The sequence below is a fragment of the Oryctolagus cuniculus genome, chromosome 1 (genome assembly GCF_964237555.1).
Source record: "Oryctolagus cuniculus chromosome 1, mOryCun1.1, whole genome shotgun sequence".
NCBI classification, from domain to species: Eukaryota; Metazoa; Chordata; class Mammalia; order Lagomorpha; family Leporidae; genus Oryctolagus; species Oryctolagus cuniculus.
Genome location: NC_091432.1, coordinates 111,125,743 through 111,147,203, shown reverse-complemented (window position 1 = coordinate 111,147,203; position 21,461 = coordinate 111,125,743). Strand labels below are relative to the sequence as shown.

General features: G+C 59.3%; 2 protein-coding genes across 10 annotated transcripts in view; both read left to right on the top strand.

The window, feature by feature from the left end:
- Nucleotides 1-5,390, top strand: part of ABCG4 (ATP binding cassette subfamily G member 4) — a 28,193-nt gene extending 22,803 nt beyond the window's left edge. For all 6 annotated transcript variants that reach the window (XM_051837702.2, XM_051837704.2, XM_070079440.1 and 3 more), the window contains exons 10-15: nt 269-367; nt 543-711; nt 794-894; nt 3,066-3,224; nt 3,335-3,453; nt 3,651-5,390. In XM_051837702.2, the coding sequence (XP_051693662.1) occupies nt 269-367; nt 543-711; nt 794-894; nt 3,066-3,224; nt 3,335-3,453; nt 3,651-3,876 (873 nt within the window). In that variant the 3' untranslated portion in view covers nt 3,877-5,390. The remainder of the gene's footprint in view (nt 1-268; nt 368-542; nt 712-793; nt 895-3,065; nt 3,225-3,334; nt 3,454-3,650) is intronic.
- Nucleotides 5,391-8,986: 3,596 nt separating this feature from the next.
- Nucleotides 8,987-21,434, top strand: NLRX1 (NLR family member X1). 4 transcript variants are annotated; one of them, XM_051837707.2, is made up of 10 exons: nt 8,987-9,121; nt 11,312-11,429; nt 11,941-12,010; nt 12,414-12,502; nt 12,992-13,611; nt 13,984-14,805; nt 17,638-18,233; nt 18,813-18,899; nt 20,000-20,251; nt 20,640-21,434. In XM_051837707.2, the coding sequence occupies exons 2-10, from the start codon at nt 11,360-11,362 to the stop codon at nt 20,959-20,961; spliced, it is 2,928 nt and encodes a 975-aa protein (XP_051693667.2). In that variant the 5' UTR covers nt 8,987-9,121; nt 11,312-11,359; the 3' UTR covers nt 20,962-21,434. The 4 variants fall into 4 exon arrangements, with proteins under 4 accessions (XP_051693667.2, XP_069921289.1, XP_051693665.2 ...); XM_070065188.1 differs by lacking the exon at nt 8,987-9,121 and adding an exon at nt 9,468-9,486; XM_051837705.2 differs by lacking the exon at nt 8,987-9,121 and adding an exon at nt 9,493-9,805.
- Nucleotides 21,435-21,461: the final 27 nt, after the last annotated feature.

Below are 21,461 nucleotides of genomic sequence, written 5' to 3'. Positions count from 1 at the left end.
CGGGTTAGTGCTTTTCAATGCATTAAAGATGCAACTGGGATTCCTTGGCCACTGTTCCATCTCCCCCCTCCCAGGTGTTCACTCCCTCCTCGCCTCTCTCAATAAATCTCTCTACGATTCGTACCCCTCAGCCCAGCTTCCCCGTACCCAACCCAGTGGTGGAGGATTCTCCTGCAGACCTGGAGGACCCCTGCCCTTGGGCCGGGCTCAGCATTTGCCCATTCCCCAGGCCGGGCCAGGCTCACCGGAGCCAATTTTCTCTCCCCAGGAAGTGGATCCCATCGAGAGCCACACCTTTGCCACCAGCACCCTCACGCAGTTCTGCATCCTCTTCAAGAGGACCTTCTTGTCCATCCTCAGGGACACGGTGAGGCGTTGGGTCGGGGGAGAGGAAGCTGCCATCAGCCCATAGGCCTGGCCCTTTGGGCTGGAAGATCCTGGCACCTGTGGGTCTGTGTGCCTGGGAAGCTCCAACCCTTGGATGGCCTGCCCATCCCTGGGCTGTGACGCATCCCGTGTCCTCTCGGCGACCCTTCCCACAGGTCCTGACCCACCTGCGGTTCGTGTCCCACGTGGTGATTGGCGTGCTCATCGGTCTCCTCTACCTGCACATTGGCGACGATGCCAGCAAGGTCTTCAACAACACCGGCTGCCTCTTCTTTTCCATGCTGTTCCTCATGTTTGCTGCCCTTATGCCGACTGTGCTTACCTGTGAGCTGAGCTGCCCGGGGCATGGGCCATGGGGGAGGGGCGGGGTGTCAGCCAGCTGTGCCTGATCTGCCTGTGTCCGTAGTCCCCTTGGAGATGGCAGTCTTCATGAGGGAGCACCTCAACTACTGGTACAGCCTCAAAGCGTATTACCTGGCCAAGACCATGGCCGATGTGCCCTTTCAGGTGAGCCTCAGCCCCGCCCCCACTGCCTCCATGCTGTCTTGTTCCCTCCATCGCTTAGCAGGTGGGTGGTGAGGACCTGCCGTGCACCAGGTCTGTACTAGCACTGATAGATAGCTCTGATAGAGCCTTGAGCTCACAAACTGATGTTTTAGTGGAAACAACTAGCAACCACCAGAAGATGCTGCCGAGGGCAACCTTACAAATGATTCCCTGTAAGACTGTCGGAGGCAGCAGACAATCAGTAGACCCCGGGGCTTGCTACCGTGTGCTAGCTGCGCGTCTCCCTGTTTCAGTGTCTGTAAAGGGGGTGACGAGAGGACCTCCTACAGGATTCTTTATGAGAAGTAAATGACTGACTACGAGAAAAATCTTAGAACAGTGTGTGGCATATATGAAGCACTCATTAAATGTTAGCTGGTTTCTTTCCTTCTTCTTTTTTTTTTTAAGACTTATATTTATTTGAAAGGCAGAGTTACAGAGAGGCAGAGGCAGAGAGAGAGGTCTTCCATCCACTGGTTCACTCCCCAGATGGCCTCAGTGGCCAGAGCTGCACCAATCCAAAGCCAGGAGCCAGGAGCTTCTTCCAGGTCTCCCATGCGGGTGCAGAGGCCCAAGGACCTGGGCCATCCTCCACTGCTTTCCCACGCCATAGCAGAGAGCTGGATTGGAAATAGAGCAGCTGGGACTTGAACCGGCACCTACATGGGATGCCGGCACTGCAGGCAGTGGCTTTACTCATTATGCCACAGCACCGGCCCCCCAGTCGGTTTCTTGTTATGACTACCACCACCATGTTCTGAGCACCAGGGCTGCCAATCATCCCCAGGCACCTGCATGTTAGGAGGGGGCACCCCTTCCTCGGGGGTGGCTCCTGTGCTGTGCCAGGTTCCATGACAACAACACAGGCTGGATCTTGGCCTGCGGTTGGGCACACACACTTGGTTCTATCCTGCTTCCATATTAAAAAAAAATCTGTTTGTTTATTTATTTATTTTTGAGAGACAAAGTCCCTGCCACTGGTTTACTCCAAAATGCCTGGGAGCCAATAACTCAATCCGTGTCAGCCCAGCCACTTGAGCCATCACCTGCTGCTTCCCAGGGTTATGCATTAGCAGGAAGCTGGAATCAGGAGTGGAGCTGGGACTTCAACCCAGACACTGTGATACAGGCTGTGGGGTGTGTCCCAACCATCATCTTTAATGCTAAGCCACATGCTTGGTTCCTGCCTGCATCTTTTACTCTCCACCCCCCTCTCTATTGCAATTTTTTCTTATAATACTATTTCTTCTACTATTTATTTATTTGAGAGGCAGCGACTAAGAGAAAGAGGTAAAGGCAGAGAAGAGAGAGATAAATAGAGACAGAGAGCTCCCATCTGCTAATTCACTCCTAAAATACCTGGAGCCAGGAACTCAATCCAGGTCTCCCATGCGAGCGGCAGGAACCCAAGTATTTGAGCCCTTGCCGCTGCCTCCCAGGGTCTACAGTGGCAGGAAGCCAGGGTCAGGAGCCAGAGCTGAGCATCGGACCCACATGCTGTGATATAGGATGCAAGAGTCTTAACTTGTGTCTTTACTGCCAGGCTAGACACCTGCCTACTCTTCTATTAAAAAGAAAACATTTCACTGTGTATATTTGAGGTTTATAATGCTGTGCTATGAGATGCAGAGAGTAAAGTGTTACCATGCTGAAGCAAATGAACATGGCTCTCATCTCAGAGTTATCTTTCTGTGACAAGAGCAACTGAAATACACTAAACTTCAACAGGAACTCCTAATACAACAGGACTTTATTGCCTGTGGTCCTCCAGGTGTAGCTCAGATCTGTAAATTTGTTGATTCTACACACAGGATATAGTCTCCTGGGGAAACCAAACAGGCTCCTAGGACGAGCGACCGCAGTAACAATACAAGCACCAAGCAGGCCTGGCCAGGAAGGACTTTGGGAGCTCAGAGCAGGGAGATGTCACTGTGTCTGAGCTGGTCAGAGCAGGCCTAATGGAGCGGTGGAACTGGCAGGTGCCACGTGTCAATCTGGGGGACGGGGTGATGGAGAGGGTGGAGGCAGCACAGGCAGGGAACACTGCAGGCACAGGTGCTCTAGAGTGCTCTAGGGGGGAGTGGAGGCCCTCGGCTTAAGGTCTGCTGCCCAGCTGCATGCCCGCCCCCCAGGTGGTGTGCCCCGTGGTGTACTGCAGCATCGTGTACTGGATGACGGGCCAGCCAGCTGAGACCAGCCGCTTCCTGCTCTTCTCAGCCCTGGCCACCGCCACGGCCTTGGTGGCCCAGTCTTTGGGGCTGCTGATCGGCGCCGCCTCCAACTCCCTACAGGTGGGGATTCCCCATGGGGCCTTGTGGGAGGAAGCATGGGGGGGCCATCAGGGGTGGACCCAGTCTGTCCTGGTCACTCCTGTGATGGCCTGGCCCCCCTCTCCCTCCAGGTGGCCACCTTCGTGGGCCCGGTCACCGCGATCCCTGTCCTCCTGTTCTCTGGCTTCTTTGTCAGCTTCAAGACCATCCCCACTTACCTGCAGTGGAGCTCCTATCTCTCCTACGTCAGGTCAGTGCCCCTTCCTTCTCCTGCCCTGCAGGGGACTGTGCCCAGGAGACCCTGGCTGTGCCGGGTCTGGTGCCTGCCTAACTCTCCCGCGGGCAGGGCGCCCTGGCTGGCTCAGGGTGGTCAGAGCTGGGCTCTGGCAGTTTGCCCAGGGAGTGGACACGGCGCTCTGTCAAGCTCTGACGCCCCTGCCTACCTAGGTATGGCTTTGAGGGTGTGATCCTGACAATCTATGGCATGGAGCGAGGAGACCTGACGTGCTTGGAGGAGCGCTGCCCGTTCCGGGAGCCACAGAGCATCCTCCGGGCGCTGGATGTGGAGGATGCCAAGCTGTACATGGACTTCCTGGTCTTGGGCATCTTCTTCCTGGCCCTGCGGCTGCTGGCGTACCTCGTGCTTCGTTACCGGGTCAAGTCGGAGAGATAGAGCCTGGCTCCTGGCCTGGGCCCCAGCCCCTGCAGCTGGAAGCCCTGGGCCCCAGCCCTTTGGGGGCTGTTTTAACCTTGTAGCACTGGTTGCTGGTGTGGCCACCGTCCCCTCCCCCAGCTGCTCCACAGACTGTGGTCCCAGCCAGGCCCTGGCGAGGGGCTTCAGCCTCCCCACTGCACCCAGGAGTCTTCCCATTTGATGCAGTTTGTAGCTTCCTCCCTACTCTCTCCAACACCTGCATGCAAAGACCCCTGGGAGGCTGCCACTCTCCTCCCTGCCCTGGCACCTTCCTCTGTTGTCTGCCTAGGAGCCCAAGGCTCTCCAGGCTCCCACGTACAACTGACCAAAGTGGCCCCCTCTGGGGGGCCCCACCACACAGGTGTTTGTAAACCGGGCAGCTCTAAAGTTGGAGTGCCAGGGCTGGGCCCTGGTGGGGCCCCCTGGAAGCCCCATTCTGGATGTTGGAATGGAGCAGGGAAGGACTCTGGAAGTCTCTCCCTCCTCTTCCTCACCTTTCCCCCACCCCGAGAACCTGGCTGATTTGGACAATCTGCTGACAGAAGCTGGATTTTCTGTCTGGGTCTCCACTCCTAATCCTGAGGATTGGAGAGACCTGGGGCCGTGGGACGCCCCGCTCCCTGTGCCCCCTGCCTTTGGGGAGTAGGGCCTGGTGGTACCTCTGCAATAACGTCTGTGTTTCTGTCCCACCTGCCGGCGGAACTGGAGAATGCACTTTATTCTGGGTGTGAGTGGGGGAAGACCTGCCCCCACAGCAGGGTCTCACGAGGCTCCCTCCCCTCTCCAGAGCCACAGGCACACACATGCGAACGGGCAATCTCAGCTCCCCACACTCGCCATTCCCTCCGGCTCGGAGGACCAGTGCCAGCGGCATCACGGTGGTGGCAGTGGCGGGCGCTGCAGGGAGGGCGGTGCCAAGCTCCTCCCGGGGATCCCACTTTGGAGACTCTCAGGAGGAGGCTGGTGCTGCCCAGGTGTCTCCAGGATCGGCAGGTGTCTCCCCTCCCTCCCCCCCATCTTTCCTTCCTCCCAAGCCAAGGGTGGCATGGGGCGCTAGCTCCCTGGAGTTCAGGACCCAACACAAGCACAAGCATGGGCATCCGTTGGCCTTGGCCACCATCACCCCATGGCTTTCCTTTTGTGCTCCAATCTGGCGTTCTCATCCCCCCACCCCTCCCTGGCCGCTTGCTGCTCATTCAGAGTCCTGTCCATGTCTCTCCAGCCCTTGCCGTCAGCAGGTGGCCCACGGGCATCAGAGCAGCACGCCCTGAGCACCAGGTGGCAGACACACGCAGAGCGAGCTGCTCACTGTCCTGGTGGGTGCAGGTGCAGGTGCCCTCTGATCTCCCCTCTGTCCAGGGCTCCCCTTCACACCTGTAAGAGGACCTCTCTCCCCTCCCTCACCCTGCCACAGGTTCTTCTCCTCACACAGAGATGCCAGTTGTATTTGTGGGATTTCACCCATTATTAATAAAACCTATATTTATACAGTATGCAGTGTGCAAATGTGGCTCTGCCACCTGCTGCTGTGGCTGTGAGGGGGGTGGGGGTCAAAGCACTTGGCAGGATCCCGGAGGCTTTCAGAAATCTGTGGAGGGGCTGCTGAGTCCCAGGTAGGTGCCAAGATAGTGAATGTGTATCTTGTGATACGCTTCCCACCGTACAGCTGCTCATGTTCGTTATCTCAAAGGAGTCCCATGCTAACTCTGCATGAGCCCTCATGAAAACCCATTTTATACATAACAGAATTGAGACTTGAGTTAAAGAACTTGGTAAAGGCTCTCAGTGGAGGAGGAACTAGAACTGGAGACCAGGTCTTCTCCCTCCAGACTTCTCATTCTTTCAAAAATTAATTAATTAATACTTTAATTTTATTTGAAAGGCAGAGAGACAGAAAGAGATAAATCTTCCCTCTGTTGTTTCACTTCCCAAATGCCTGCAGCAGCTGGACTAGACTAGGCTGGAGCCCGAAGCTTGGAACTCAGTCTGGGTCTCCCCCATGGGGGACAGGGGCCCGAGTCGTTGAACCATCACTGCTGCCTCCTACGATGCACATTAACAAGAAGTCAAGCTGGTGCCGCGGCTCACTAGGCTAATCCTCCGCCTTGCGGCGCCGGCATACCGGGTTCTAGTCCCGGTCGGGGCGCCGGATTCTGTCCCGGTTGCCCCTCTTCCAGGCTGGCCCGGGTGTGCAGTGGAGGATGGCCCAAGTGCTTGGGCCCTGCACCCCATGGGAGACCAGGATAAGTACCTGGCTCCTGCCATCGGATCAGCACGGTGCGCCGGCCGCAGTGCGCCGGCCGCAGCGGCTATTGGAGGGTGAACCAATGGCAAAGGAAGACCTTTCTCTCTGTCTCTCTCTCTCACTGTCCACTCTGCCTGTCAATCAATCAATCAATAAATAAATAAAAATAAAAAACAAGAAGTCAGATCAGAAGTGGAGGTGGGACTTGAACCAGGGACCCCCCCATGAGATGTGGAAGTGCCAGGGGCACTGTACGGCTGCACAAACACTTCCCCCCAGAATACTCTTGCTCATGGTGTGGGTGCACGCTGCGTGCGGGGCCCAGTGTTTGTTGCAAGGGTGTATTTCTGTCAGACGCACAACTCTCTCCAACACTCATGAGCCCTGGTTGTGCCATGGGACAGAGGAGGACGATGAGGACAGGCAAGACCTTGCAGTCTCCTCCCTAGGACCGGAGTGGCAGGACAGAAGGGAGGACGCCCTGGGAACGCCCGGTGCCCTGGGAGAAAGGGGCAGGCTGTGAGGCAGGAAGACGCAGGCCGTCAGCTTCCTGCATGGGCCAGCCTGCTCAGGTCGTGGCGCCCTCCTGAGCTTACTCTGGCTCTCCCCCTCCCTACTCCTCCTCTTTCCCCCTGGGCCACACTTACCAGGACGAGCCAGCAGCTGCCAGGACTGCCGGGGGCTTTGACGGGCAGGAGTCTGGGGTATGCAAACGTCCAGGGGCTTTTGAGGGAGGGTGGCAGGGTGACCCAGGACATAGCTCAGTGCTGCCTCCTCTTTGGTCCTGGGCCAGAGATCAAGGGCTGAGGGAAGGGCCTGGAATCAACCCTGCCAGCTGTGTGGAACACGGGGGTTGTGTGCAGGCAGAGCCAAGTTCCCTGGGCTGGGCTGGTATCCAATCTGGGTACGGAGGGGTCTCTGGGAAAGGATAAACATTTAAAATGCACACATACTTTTTTTTTTTTTTTGTAAAGAAAGACATTTATTTGAAAGGCAGTGTTAGAAAGAAGGAGAGACAGAGGGATCTGCTGGTTCACCCCCCAGATGGCTGCAACAGCCCAGGCTGGGCCAAGGCTGGAGCCAGGAGCCAGGAGCTCCATCCAGAGTCTCCCACGTGGATGCAGGGCAAGCACTTGGGGTATCTTCTGCTGCTTTCCTAGGTACATTAGCAGGGAGCTGGATTGGAAGTAGAGCAGCCCAACTTGAACAGGTGCCCATATGGGATGCCAGCATCTCACGCAGCAGCTTAACCTGCTGTGCCACAGCGCCAGCCCCAAATTCACACATTTATAAGTGGCCCTCCCGCCCTTGCCCTGGTCTAAAGGCAATGAACATTCCAGAGCCGGCAAGGGCACAGAGAACACACGTAGAGTGGCTCACGTATTTCCAAAGGGAGCACTTTTTTTTTTTTTTTTTGACAGGCAGAGTGGACAGTGAGAGACAGAGATAGAGAGAAAGGTCTTCCTTTACTGTTGGTTCACCCTCCAATGGCCGCCGCGGCCAGTACACCACGCTGATCCGAAGGCAGGAGCCAGGTGCTTCTGGTCTCCCATGGAGTGCAGGGCCCAAGCACTTGGGCCATCCTCCACTGCACTCCTGGGCCACAGCAGAAAGCTGGCCTGGAAGAGGGGCACCGGGATAGAATCTGGCGCCCGACCAGGACTAGAACCTGGTGTGCCGGCGCCCGACCAGGACTAGAACCTGGTGTGCCGGCGCCCGACCAGGACTAGAACCTGGTGTGCCGGCGCCGCAGGTGGAGGATTAGCCAAAGGGAGCACTTTTAATCCCTACAGCAACCCCGCGAGTCCGCTAGGATGAGCACTGCCATTTTCTGCTTTTGCAGAGAAGGGAATGAGGCGTGGAGACATGACTGAGCATGCTCTCACGGTCCTGTGCTCTTGTCCCGTGACCCTGCCACTCCACCCGCGATTCCCGGGAACCTGCTCCCAGCGTGTTCAGAAATGGGCTCCGACCTGCCTGAACGCAGCCACCTCCTCTGGGTCAGGGCCGGTGCTGGAGGGCAGCACTCACGCCGTGGCTCTGAAGTCAGATGTGCAGGTCATGACTCACAGAGGCCAAATTACATGTTATTAATGAAACACGGCTGTCCAGCCTGTGGGAGGAGGGGGCAGCTCTCTCTGAGCCGGGTCCAGTGCCTGCAGCCTGATGACCCTTTGCTTCGCATGGTTAGGCAGGGGGACTGAAGCTAGAGGAGTCTCCCTGGCCCCCAGTGTCACCCCGGAGCCCACAGTTGGCGGCCAGCTTTATGTGCCCTCCCCTTCCATGTCCTTCCTCTTAAGAAATTATCTTAAAATGCAAATTGCCAGTGTTCCCGTTGCTTGGAGTGCTCTGCCCTTTCCTGACATTTTTCTGTAACGTCCAGCTCACATGTCACCTCCTCTGCCAGATGCCGCTGGAAGCTTCCTCTTCCGGTCTTGCTTTACCAACCAGTTCCGGCGCATCCTGTGTAAATGCGGTGGTTGGTCCCGCCGGAAGGGAGCCGCTGCGGTCGGGTCTCTGCATGCCTGCTCTGGTTGCCAGTCCGCTGCCTAGGTCTGGGCTGGGCCTGGGAGGGTGCTCAGGCCTAGCCTGATACCTCGCTTTCAATGAATGAGCAAACGTCTCAATGAAACATCAAGGTTGTTTCTCATCCAGATGGAGGGCAGGGTTCACAAAGCCCTTGCACCTGTTCCGTGCACTGGGCACACCGAGGTTTGGTGTGGAGGTGCACCCTGGCTGGGGGTGGTGGGTGGCTCCTCCTCGGCCAGGTCAGGTGAGCCCTGGGTGTTCCTTGTGTGCAAGCACAGTGATAAGGGTGGGACCCGGAAGCCCCCAGGCTGGGTGGTGACTGAGCCTTAGACAGGAAGGGCAGGTTGGGATGGGAGCCTTACTCAAGCCCCCGGCCTTCCGGCCACACACGGAGGGCGGGGGTCTGAAGAGGACCAGGCCCATAAGAGAGGACCCGGTCTCCGTCTAGAGGTAGGCTGGGGGAGCGGGTGAAGAGTGACAGAGGGGAGGGCGCCCTGGGGAGCGCCCGGTGCCTCCGGAGAGAGGGCGGGCTGTGAGGCCGTCCGCTTCCTGCGTGGGGCAGCGGCTCAGGTCGTGGCGCCCTCCAGGGCTTCAGCGTCCCTCTGTACCATGGGCATCTGTCGCCCAGCAAACCCGGAGGTGCTCAGTGAGGTCACGGGGTGTGAGTGGCGCTTGGGGACCTGCAGGGGGCAGTACGAGCGGCAGGGCCGGCGGGGACCCAGGGCTGCGCCCACGTAAGGGGCGGGTCGGGGGCCAGTGCCCGCCCCGCGCCTGCTCCGGGGCACCCGGCCGGCTCTGGTCTCCTGCTCTTCCCGGTAGAGCGCCTCGGCTCGTCCCTTCCCGCACCCGCTGCCGGGGCGGGCTCCGTGCAGGCGGGCCGAGCGGCCGGGAAGCGCCGCTCCCAGCGAGCCGGGGACTCCGGGAGGCCGCGGGAGACGCCGGCCGCCCGGGGCGCGGTAAAGGCCTGGCCGCGCCGGGCGGGGGCTGGGCGGGGAAGCGGCGCTGGGCCGGCGCCTCGCGACCAGGAGGACCGGGCTGGGCCGCTGAGTGGTGGGCATTCTGGCAGCTTCCCCACCTTGGTGCCCGAGACCAGTGGAAACGAGGAGAGCTGTTTGGGACCCACTGGCCGGCCCAGTAGGTTCCCTGCTGTGCGCCCGCTTTTCTTACTGGGGTGATCATCTTGACTGTGGCCCTGGATCTGGGTTATTTCCTGAGCTGCCCCAGCTCCCTCGGGGTCTTCTCTTAACCCTTCCCCAGCCTCTGGGACTCCTGCCCTGCTTGGCACAACGCAGGCAGGTGTGGCCCGGTGCAGCCAACTCACCCTGTATGTAACCTCCCCTTAGCAGGAGCTCAGAGGGCTCAGGAGCGAAGGATCCTAAAAGATTGGGTAGGATTCTGACAGAGAAGGCGAGAGCAAGTACCCCTGGAGCCTGGGGACTGAGGTGCCCGTGGGAAGCAAACTCAGGAAAATTGCCTGTGTGGGTTAGGAGTTTGGGCTGTTGGTAACCTGGGGTTTGGAGAAGTGCCTATGGCACTGGCATTGGGCACAAGGGTTAAGCCCCTGCCTGGGACTCCTGCATCCTTCCTAGGAGTGCCTGGGTCCAGGGTCTTGGATGCACTTTGGAGTCCCAGCTTCCTGCTGGTGTGTAGTCTGGGAGGTGGCAAGTAACGGCTCCGGCACTTGGGCCCATGCCACCCAATTGGGAGACATGGAATGTGTTCCGTGCTCCCGGCTTCGGGCTTGTCCAACCCTGGCTGTTGTGGGCATTTGGGGTGTGAACCAGTGGATGGAGGGTCTCTGTCTTTGTATCTCTGCTTTTCAAATACAGTAAAAATAAAAATAAATTAAAAATTAGGAAGGCGATTGGTGCTGGGTTGCACTGAGCCTGAAGCAGAGAGCCCGGAGCGGGAGGTGGGCACCTGTCCCTCCCCTCCATGTCCTGAGGTTGGCTGAGTGAAGTCTGGGATGACATGCAGAGGCCAGAGCAGTGTGTGGGAAGGGGATTTGTAGGGTTCTTTCCATTGCTTGAAGGGACAGAACAGGGTCTACCGTAAATCCTGTGGCTGGGAGGATTTGCAGCCAAGTGACTAAAGGGGAGGGGGAGCGAAGAGTTCATTGTTGCAGGGTTGGTGGGAGGCACTGGCAGCCTACCCATAAGGAGGTGTAGGCTGGGAAGGGCGCGCGCATATTTATTATTTATGCCAGCCTCAAAGGCAGCTTACATGAAAGTCACAGCGAAGATAAAATGAGACGGCCATTAAAACTGGACCTAGAGGACTTGATAGCTAGGGGCAAAGGCAGAGGGGAGTGCATAATTAAACCTAGGAAATCTAGGTTGCAGAAGAGCCACTGGAAAGGAACACAGGAGCTCGCTGGCAGCCGGGGTGGGGGTGGGGGGCAGCTGAATAAAGCATTTAGGAGGCTGGAGCTCAGGAGAACACATTTGTGAAGCCTTAGGGGGAAGCAGCGAGAGGTGGCGAGAGAGCACGGGACGAGCTGGCTGGGGGGGGGGGGGGAGTAGGCCAGGCCAGGGCTGGGCGGTGCTGGTGTCCGGGAGGAGCGGGCCCTCTCCTAGGGACTCCTGGCGTGGGGCTGGGGTGGGCAGTGGTGATCATCCAGTCTCACTATTCTTCTTGCAGAGAGCAGGATAGAGGGTGGCACTAAGGCCGTCTGGCTTCTCTCCCAGAATGAGATGGGGCCGCCATTTGCCCAGGGCCTACTGGGGCTCTGGTCTGGGAAGATCACCACCACCCCCAGGTGAGCAGGAAATAGTGATTTCTGTTTCTGCCTCTCCTGTTGGCTTCTCCCTTCCAAGAGAGCAAGGATCTAGACGCCAGGTGCATGAGTCTGGGCCCCGTGCGTCTTACTGGTGACCTTGGGCACAGCTCAACTTCCTTTTTTCATTCTAAAATAAGAGCAGCTGGACGAGGTGATCTTGGAGGGTATCTTGCATCTGTATCAGTCCAGGAACATGTGTCCGACCTCCTTTCACATTTAACAAATGTTTCCTACGTGTCCTCCATGTGCCACACCCTGTGTTAAGTTCTAGATCTATCGTTATGAACAAAACTGGATGTGATCCTTGCTCTCATGGAGGGGAAGGGAAGCCTGCTAACCAAGTGATCATGTAATGGGGCATGAAGTTGCACAACTGCTGCTACAAAGGGTGGTGCGTGCTGCTGGGAGAGCAGATAATGGAGGCGGGAGTTGTGGACTTGGGGAAATGTGGCTGAGATCCGGAGATGTCATTTCTTCCTTCTCTTTGTAGGCGATTGTACCTCCTCCCTGGTCCGCCGGAGCTGGCCCCTTAAAGGGGAGCACCCCCTTGCGCCCCCTAGGTGAGGCCTGGTTCTCATACCTTAGGATGCTTCTGGTCACAGCAGAGGATGCTGGGAAGGGTCAGGCCTTGACACTAACTTGATCCCCTCAGGGAGGGGTGGGGAGGATACACAGTAGCTCCCAGCCAGAGAGGAAGTTGGAGTCTATGTCCCAGTGGTCGGGGTGGGGGGACACCTGTGGGAAGTGGGCAGTCTGGCAGCGGCCGGCCTGAGTTCCAGGCAGGCAGCAGTGGGCTGATGGGCTAGGGGCAAGGCCTCAGGGTCTGGGACGGCTCCGAGAGTCAGACCAGGCCTTGCCTAGGCTGTCCAGTGGCAGGCCTGCACCTCAGGAAGCTGCAAATCAGAGCCCATGCAGGGGCTGAGCTGTTCACACCTTACCTTGTCCTCGCTCCTCACTCCCCAGGGCCTTTGCACGCCACCGTGGGAGCTCAGCTGACAGTGCTCCCCCACCAGGGAGGCACGGACAGCTGTTCAGGAGCGTCTCAGCAGCTGGTAAAGGGACTGGCTGGGTTCCTGGGGGTCAGGGGAATGGGGAGGAAGGGGCCTGGAAGGAGAAGCGGGATGAGGGAGACATAGAGGGTCCACTGCCATCGCCCGCCTGTGTCCCTCCCTCTCTGCACTTTGTCTTCCATCTGTCTGGGCAGCCTTCCTTCAACACCCAGGCCAGGCACACCCGGTAGGTACAGAGCCCCTAGAGACACACACTGTCCTCTCTTCAACAAGCTGGGGCCCAGAAGCCAGGTGGAAACCACACACAGATAGTCACAAAGCCAGCCAGCCAGCCCAGGCTCAGCATTGTGCACCCAGTGGCTGCCCGCTTCCTGCCATGGGGACCCCAAGCTTTCTGGACAGGCTGTCTTTCCTGGGCTCCAGCCTGCCCTGGGCTCCAGCCTGTCCGACGCTACCCACACGCCGCCCATGCTGCGCTCTGGCATCTCCAGGCCCTTTTTCCTGACCTGTGTTCCTGGCCTCCCCTCTCAGAGGCCATCCAGCGGCACCGCCGGAACCTGGCTGAGTGGTTCAGCCGGCTGCCCAGGGAGGAACGTCAGTTTGGGCCAACCTTTGCGCTGGACACAGTTCACGTTGACCCTGTGATCCGTGAGAGCACCCCCGATGAGCTCCTGCGTCCACCTGCCGAGCTGGCCGTGGAGCAGCAGCCGCTGCTACCGGGGCCCCCGCCGCTCGCCCTGTCTCAGCTCTTTGAGCCAGACGCCTGCGGGCGCCGGGTACAGACTGTGGTGCTCTATGGCACGGTGGGCACAGGCAAGAGCACGCTGGTGCGCAAGATGGTTCTGGATTGGTGTTACGGGCGGCTGCCAGCCTTCGAGCTGCTCATCCCCTTCTCCTGTGAGGACCTGTCGTCCCTGGGCCCCGCCCCAGCCTCCTTGTGCCAACTGGTGGCCCAGCGCTACGCGCCCCTGAAGGAGATTCTGCCCCTGATGGCTGCAGCCGGGTCTCGCCTGCTGTTTGTGCTCCATGGCCTGGAGCGGCTCAACCTCGACTTCCGGCTGGCGGGCACGGGGCTTTGTAGTGACCCCCAGGAGCCGGGGGCACCGGCTGCTGTCATCGTCAACCTGCTACGCAAATACATGCTCCCCGAGGTGGGCGGCCCCTGCCCCACCCCTGCTGCCCTTGCACTTGCCCTGGGGGAGGGGGTTGGGGTCCTGGGCCTGCATGTTTGATGGGTAGAGAGTTGGGCCTTGTGTTAGTTCAAATCCTGACCTGTTCACTTCCCAGCTGTGGCCCCAAGTGATCCTGTCCCCTCCAGGCTACGGTTCCCTTTTCTCCTTGAGTTGTCCTGATGAAATGAGATACTGCAGATCAGAGCCGGGGCTCAGCAAGTGTTAGTTATGAGTGTCGTCATCCGCCTCCTCATCCTGGGAGACTGTCTTTGGGCGGCGGGGGGGTGGGGGGGAGACGGAGGCAGTCAGGACGGTAGGGTCTTTCTTAGCCCTCAGCCGTGTCCTTCCCAGGCGAGCATCCTGGTGACCACACGGCCCTCTGCCGTCGGCCGCATCCCCAGCAAGTACGTGGGCCGCTACGGAGAGATCTGCGGCTTCTCTGATACCAACCTGCAGAAGCTCTACTTCCAGCTCCGCCTCAACCAGCCGGACTGTGGGCACGGCGCGGGGGGAGCCGGTGTCTCAGCCACGCCCACTCAGCGCGACAACCTGGTGCAGATGCTCTCGCGGAACCTGGAGGGCCACCACCAGATCGCCGCCGCCTGCTTCCTGCCCTCCTATTGCTGGCTCGTCTGTGCCACCTTACACTTCCTGCATGCGCCTACGCCTCCCGGCCAGACCCTCACCAGCATCTACACCAGCTTCTTGCGCCTCAACTTCAGTGGGGAGACGCTGGACAGCACCGACCCCTCCAATCTGTCCCTGATGGCCTATGCAGCGCGAACCATGGGCAAGCTGGCCTATGAGGGCGTGTCCTCTCGCAAGACCTACTTCTCGGAGGAGGACGTCCGGGGCTGCCTGGAGGCCGGCATCAGGACGGAAGAGGAGTTCCAGCTGCTCCACGTCTTCCGCCGGGATGCCCTGAGGTTCTTCCTGGCCCCGTGTGTGGAGCCGGGGCACCTGGGCTCGTTCGTGTTCACTGTGCCCGCCATGCAAGAATACCTGGCCGCCCTCTACATCGTGCTGGGGCTGCGCAAGACCACCCTGCAGCGGGTGGGCAAGGAAGTGGCCGAGCTCGTGGGCCGTGTCGGGGAGGACGTCAGCCTGGTGCTGGGCATTGTGACCAAGCTGCTGCCGCTGCGGATTCTGCCCGTGCTCTTCAACTTGCTCAAGGTAGTCCCTAGCCCCGGGGTTCCCCCCGCCCCGCCCCGGTCCCTTCCCTCCCCAGGACCCCGGGCTGCTGCCCACCTGCCCCCTACCAGAGCAAACAGCTCTTTCTGGAGGTGAATCTTCCCCTTGGCTCTGGTTTCAGCTCTGGGCCATTTGGCTGTTTTTTTTTTTTTTTTTTAAAGATTTTATTTATTTATTTGACAGGTAGAGTTACATACAGAGAGAGGGAGTGGCAGAGTAAGGTCTTCCACCTGTGGCTTTACTCCCTAAATGGCCACAACAGCCAGAGCTGCGCTGATCTGAAGCCAGGAGCCAGGAGCTTCCTCCAGGTCTCCCACGTGGGTGCAGGTGCCCAAGGACTTGGGCCATCTTCTCTGCTTTCCCAGGCCACAGCAGAGAGCTGGATCGGAAGTGGAGCAGCCGGGACTCGAACTGCTGGCACTGAAGGTGTTGGCTTAGCCTACTATGCCATAGTGCCGGCCCCTGGGCCATTTGGCTTTTAGTAGGAATGGGGCATAAGGAATGGGGAGAGAGAAACCACAAGGCTGGAGAAGCTTTGGAGGCTAGGAGGGAAGCTGAGGGCACAGGCACCTTAGTGACAATCAGGCAGATCCCTAAGCACGGTGTCCTTTGTGCGTCTCTCCGTCCAGTCTTTGTGGCTGGGAGCAGGGGTCACCACGGTCCAGGGCCTGTCATCTGCTCCACAGGTCCAGAAACTCGATTGTATCTGTCCCTACACAGGCGATTAGACTGCGCGTGATGACTCATCCTGATGAAATCACCAGGGACAGGCTTATAAAGCAGAGGTCATTTGATTAATTTACCCAGGGAGGATGGATGATGGCACTGGAATTGGCTTAGGACAGTCCATCCTGGACGCAGAGCCGCTCCAGAAACCAAATTACAGGCGTGGGGACTGGGCGGGGAGCTGGGTGGATGTGGCAGCTCCTTGGGGACGGAGGAGTCCTGTCTGCTGATGTCTTCCAGGTGCTTCATCAGAGCCCATCCTTTTGTTTCTCAAAGCAGCCCTGGGCATGAGATGCTGTTATGATGCCCTTTATAGATGAGGCGACAGAGACTTAGAAAGGCAGAGGTATGGGGCCGGTGCTGTGGCGCAGCGGGTTAACACCCTGGCCTGAAGCACTGGCATCCTATATAGATGCTGGTTCTAGTCCCAGCTGTTCCTCTTCTGATCCAGTTCTCTGCTATGGCCTGAGAAAGCAGTGGAAGATGACCCAAGTGCTTGGGCCCCTGCACCTGCATGGGAGACCCGGAAGAGGCTCCTGGCTCCTGGCTTTGGATTGGCACAGCTCCAGCTGCCAGTTGGGGAGTGAACCAGTGGATGGAAGACCTCTCTCTCTATCTCTACCTCTCTCTGTAACTCTTAAAAAAAAAAAAAAAAGGCAGAGGAACTGTTCTAGGTCATGCAGGTAGTAAGTGGAATAGTCAGGCTAGGATCCCAGGGTGCAGATTCTGAATCCTGGGCTCTCTCCACCAAACTGGACCGATGTTGGCAGCGGTGTCTTGCCAGGTGAGCCTGCTCTTGCCTGGGAGCTGGTCCTGAGGAGGCAGAACCCTGGTCTGTGCGGGCAGAATTCCAAGTTTCCCTTTTCTGTAGGCACCAAGGTATAGGGTTGTGAACGGAGGCTAAGTAGCCCAGCTACTCGGGTTCAGATGCAGGCTGTGCCACTCATTAATCGTGCGACCTTGGACAGGGTACCTAACCTTTCTGTGCCTCAGGTTCCTTGTCTGTTAAATGGGAATAAAATAGAGCTTTGGCATTGGACTAAGGTGAGGATGAAATGGATTGCTCCCCAGGGCCTGGCATACAGGATGTGCGATTTAATTGTTTGTCAAACAATGAAAGAGGCTCAGCTGGCCAGGCCTTCTCCCACCATGCCTCAGGTGGCATCCCAGCTCCTGGGGCGGACACTCCCTCTGGGGGTGCGATGACTGGGTTGCCGTGAGAGGCCGTGGCCAACGGTGGGCCCCTCAGAGCACTGTTCTCAGCGTGACACTCTCTGGTCTTGTAACCAGCTTAGTGTTGGGGAAGGGAGGGACACCATCCCCCCCCCCCCCCACGGCAGGAACCTCACACAGGACAGGTATAAAAAGCCCAGACATGAGAGGAGGTGCGCCGTTCTCTGCCAGAAGGCACTGTGACAAAGGCGGGAGGAGATATCCCAGGGCTGCCCCAGCGTCCACTGCCTCGCTGAACGTCCGAGTGCCCGCCGTGTGCCGGGCAGCGTGCTGGATTCTGGGGAAGAAGCAGCGAGCCCAGCCATGGCTGTCTGTGCTTTCTGATCTCATGGCCTGGATGCAGGAACGGCGATGTGACTGCCTGGGGAGAAAGCACCCCCCCCCCCCGCCCCGTGCTGTGGAAGTGAAGGGGGCGCCTGGCTTGTGGGCATCATAAGGTCTCAGCAGGTGCATGTTGTCTGATCCCTGTGGGATGAGCCAGGAGAAGAACGTGGGGCAGCGCCTTGGAGCTTTGAGGGAGAAGAGGACAGGAGCATAGTGAGTGGCTTGTGCAGAGGGCACAGCGGCTGGCAGGCGCCGGCTCGTACAGGTGCTGCGCAGGTCGTGGTGGCTCTGATGGCGCCTGCCTAGGCTCACGCTGCGCACACTATCTCCGCAGAGACCTTCAAGCCCCCGGGCTTGAACATGTGTGCGGTGTTTAGGAAAAAGAAAGAAGTTTATCCCCTGGGAGTGATAAGATCACACAGCTTGAGCGGTGCATTGTCAGGGAGGTGGAGCAGCGGGGGCCGTGTCTGGACCTTAAGCTGAGCCCCTGCACGGGAGGCTGCAGGGTCCCCCGTTCTGCTCCCTCTGCAGGTGGCCCCGCGAGTGTTCGGCCGCGTGGTGGGGAAGAGCCGGGAGGCAGTAGCCCAGGCCATGGTGCTGGAGATGTTTCGGGAGGAGGACTACCACAACGATGACGTTCTGGACCAGATGGGCGCCAGCATCCTGGGCGTGGAGGGCCCCCGGCGCCACCCGGACGAGCCCCCCGAGGATGAAGTCTTTGAGCTCTTCCCCATGTTCATGGGGGGGCTGCTCTCTGCGCACAACCGGCTCGTGCTGGCTCAGCTCGGCTGTCCCATCAAGAACATGGATGCCCTGGAGAACACTCAGGCCATCAAGAAGAAGCTGGACAAGCTGGGCCGGCAGCCGCTGCCCCCCTCGGAGCTCCTTGACCACCTGTTCTTCCACTACGAGTTCCAGAACCAGCGCTTCTCCGCGGAGGTGCTCAGCTCCCTGCGCCAGCTCCACCTGGCCGGGGTGCGCATGACACCCCTCAAGTGCACGGTGGTGGCGGCTGTGCTGGGCAGCGGGAGGCATGCCCTGGACGAGGTGAACTTGGCCTCCTGCCAGCTGGACCCTGCCGGGCTGCGCACACTCAGGCCCGTCTTGCTGCGTGCCCGGAAGCTGGGGTGAGGACCCGTTCCGTGCATGGGCATGGAGAGGGGAGAGGGTTGGAGGTGAAGGGGTGGCAAGGGAGGGTGCTGGGGGAACCAAAGGCACTGAGAAAGAACCAGCAGGTGTGTGTTGGCCCCTCTGCTGTTGCTAGAGCAAAATACCTTAGCCTGGGTACTTTCTAAAGGAAAAAGGCTCACTGAGCTCCCAGTGTTAGAGGCAGGGAGTCTGGGAACAGGTGGGCCCCTTGGTTTGGCCTCTGGTGAGGGCCCCTGTGGCCACATCACCGCATGACAGAGGAGCAGAAGAGGGGACAGCTGTGTGTGGAGGAGGCCACACGCACGGGGTGGTCCTGCTTTATGATAGCCCACTCTCGGAGAACGGCATCAATCCCCTCTGAGGGGACCTCAGCCCCGTGAAGCAGGTCCCACCTCTCAAAGGTCTGGCGTGGGTAGAGGTGGGGGGAGCGGCAGCGGGAGGTGGGACAGGTGTGGACTGCAAGGCAGGCTGGTGAGGAGAGGGCGTGGTAGATGGGCAGGCTCCTTGCTGAACTGTGTCCTCGGCCTCTCACCTCCCCCTGCCACCTGCCACTCCAGCCTGCAACTCAACAGCCTGGGCCCCGACGCCTGCAGGGACCTCCGAGACCTGCTGCTGGACGAACAGTGCCAAATCAGCACGCTGCGGTGAGTGCCGGCGGGAGGCTTTGGCCACCGTGATGGCCAGCTAAGGACAAGGGTGAGCTCCCTGCCTCACCATGCACCTGTCACAGGCCCACTGTATCGTACAGGGGCTGGGACTCAGCTCTGCCTTGCTGCCAACTCCTAGTCCGTTATAAGCAGCAGTGCAGGGGATGCCACCAGTAACAGGTGCTGAGAAGTCTCTCACATGGCTAAAGCCAGCCTCGGGCGGGCAGGGGAGAGGGTGAGTCCCACCTAGGCCGCTTGCCTGGTAACAGGGCCACTGCCCCCTCCCAGGATTTTCCCCGTAGCTTCCCCCGGCTGACCCAGATGCCGACTCTCGGGAGATGCTCCCCAGGTGTTGGCTGATGTCCTAGGAACCCAAACACCTGGGTTCCAGTTTCTGGTTGAAGTAAGGGGAGGCAGATGAGGAGGGAGAAAGGAAGAAGGGAGAGAAGGAAGGGGAGCCGGAGGGAGAGAGGACAGGGGCTGGGGAGGGGGCAAAGGAGCCCAAGCACTTGGGCCATCTTCTGCTGCTTTCTCAGGAACATTAGCAGGGAGCTGGATCAGAAGTGGAGCAGCTGGGATTCGAACCAGTGCCCATATGGTGCTGCAGGCCAGGGCTTTAACCCACTGTGGCACAGCACTGGCCCCAACCCAGTGGGTGGGTTTTGTTCCTGGCTCTGGCTCCTGGGAGGCAGCAGATAATGAGTTTCTGGCTCCCTACTTTGGCCTGACTCAGTCCTAACTGTTGTGCGGATTTGGGGACTGAATCAGCAGATAGGATACCTCTCTCTCTCTCTCTCTCTCTCTCTCTGCCTTTTTTAAAAAAACAACAAAAACAAACAAACAAACAAAAAAACAAAGCAGAAGGGAAATAGTAATGATGAGGAAGGGGAGAGGAAGAAGAGGAGGAAGGGAGTGGTCAGTTTCTTCCACATTCTCCCTCCTCTGCACCCCCTGTCTCTCCACCTCCTTCTCCTGGGCCTGCATTTCTATGTCCCAGCTCCTCTGCCCCATGCCGTGGCTCCTCCGGCCAAGTCCTGGTGCTCAACCCAGGCCGTCCGCCACGGGTCCTCCTAACATTGGGTTGTTTGTGGCCATAGGCTGTCCAACAACCCGCTGACAGCTGCAGGTGTCGCCCTGCTCATGGAGGGGCTGGCGGGAAACACTTCGCTGACACACCTGTCCCTGCTGCACACCGGCCTTGGAGATGAGGGCCTGGAGCTGCTGGCCGCCCAGCTGGATAGAAACCAGCAGCTGCAGGAGCTGAACGTGGCCTACAATGGCGCTGGCGACACCGCGGCCCTGGCCCTGGCCAAGGCTGCCCGGGAGCACCCGTCCCTGGAGCTGCTACAGTGAGTCCTGTCCCTGGTCCCATCGTCCCCACATGCTGAATCCTCCTTCCCTTTCTCCACTGGGCTTTTTCTGTCCAGGGAGCGGCCCTGGGCCTGGTGCCTGTCCTCTCCTCCGGCTCCTGATTGTCGCTTGTTAGCCGACCCACCTGCTTTGGGACTGGTCCTGCCCCTGCCCTGATTCCCTGCTACTGTTTCCCCATCCCTGGTCCCTCTGAATTCCCACGCTATTCCCTGCCTCCCATGGTGGTGAGCACCCACCCGTCTGGCTCACTGCACACCATGGCCTGCTGCATTCCGCAGGCGGGATGGGGGTTGTGGTGCCCATTGCCCTGAGGCCCTCCGTCTCGGAGCCCCGCTGAACAGCACCCACTCCTCTCTCTCCCGCTAGCCTCTACTTCAATGAGCTGAGCTCCGAGGGCCGCCAGGTCCTCCGGGACCTGGGGGCTGCTGCTGGAGGCGGCGCCCGGGTGGTGGCTTCTCTGACAGAGGGGACGGCAGTGTCTGAGTACTGGTCCGTGATCCTCAGCGAAGTCCAGCGGAACCTCAACAGCTGGGATCGGGCCCGGGTCCGGCGCCACCTCGAGCTGCTGCTGCGGGATCTAGAAGACAGCCGCGGGGCCACCCTCAATCCTTGGCGCAAGGCCCAGCTGCTGCGGGTGCAGGGCGAGGTCAGAGCCCTTGTGGAGCAGCTGGGAGCCCCCGGAAGCTGAGCACCAGTGCCAGCAGGCACCCCAGCTTGTGACCACTGGCCCCGAACCCCTTCCCTCTGTGGCCTCCTGGCTTGGACCACCCCTTCTAGAAGGAGCCCTTCAAGGCTGGAGGCAAAGGAATGGGCAGAGCTAGGCCAGCTGCCCTCCTGGGAGCTGCCCAGTCAGTGCCCCCAAGTCTTGATGGCTTGGCTTGGAGCTGCACATGCCTCCTCTCCCTTTAGGGTGGCTTGATTGCCCCGTGGCACTGCCACCAAAGCTTGTCTCTCTCCCTCCTCTCAGGGAGCCTCTGATTGGGCCATACTTCTTACATTGGCCATGCCCGGGGTGTTGGGAGGGCCTGGGCCTGCCTCTTGCCCCTCTGTGGACACTGTTGGTGCTCACACACTGGTGCTCCCCCTCCGCCCTCATGGTACTGATGTTGCCCAGGGCAGGTGTAGCCAGCTCGCTGCTAGTAAAAAGCCGTGTGTCTTCCACTTCCCGTGCCTTCTCTTCCTTGGCTG

Coding starts and splice junctions, on each gene's coding strand:
- NLRX1 (XM_051837707.2), top strand. CDS start 11,360: ATGAGATGGGGCCGCCATTTGCCCAGGGCCTACTGGGGCTCTGGTCTG. Junction 14,806..17,637: donor TGCTCTTCAACTTGCTCAAG/GTAGTCCCTAGC, acceptor CTCCCTCTGCAG/GTGGCCCCGCGAGTGTTCGG. Junction 18,900..19,999: donor TGCCAAATCAGCACGCTGCG/GTGAGTGCCGGC, acceptor TTGTGGCCATAG/GCTGTCCAACAACCCGCTGA.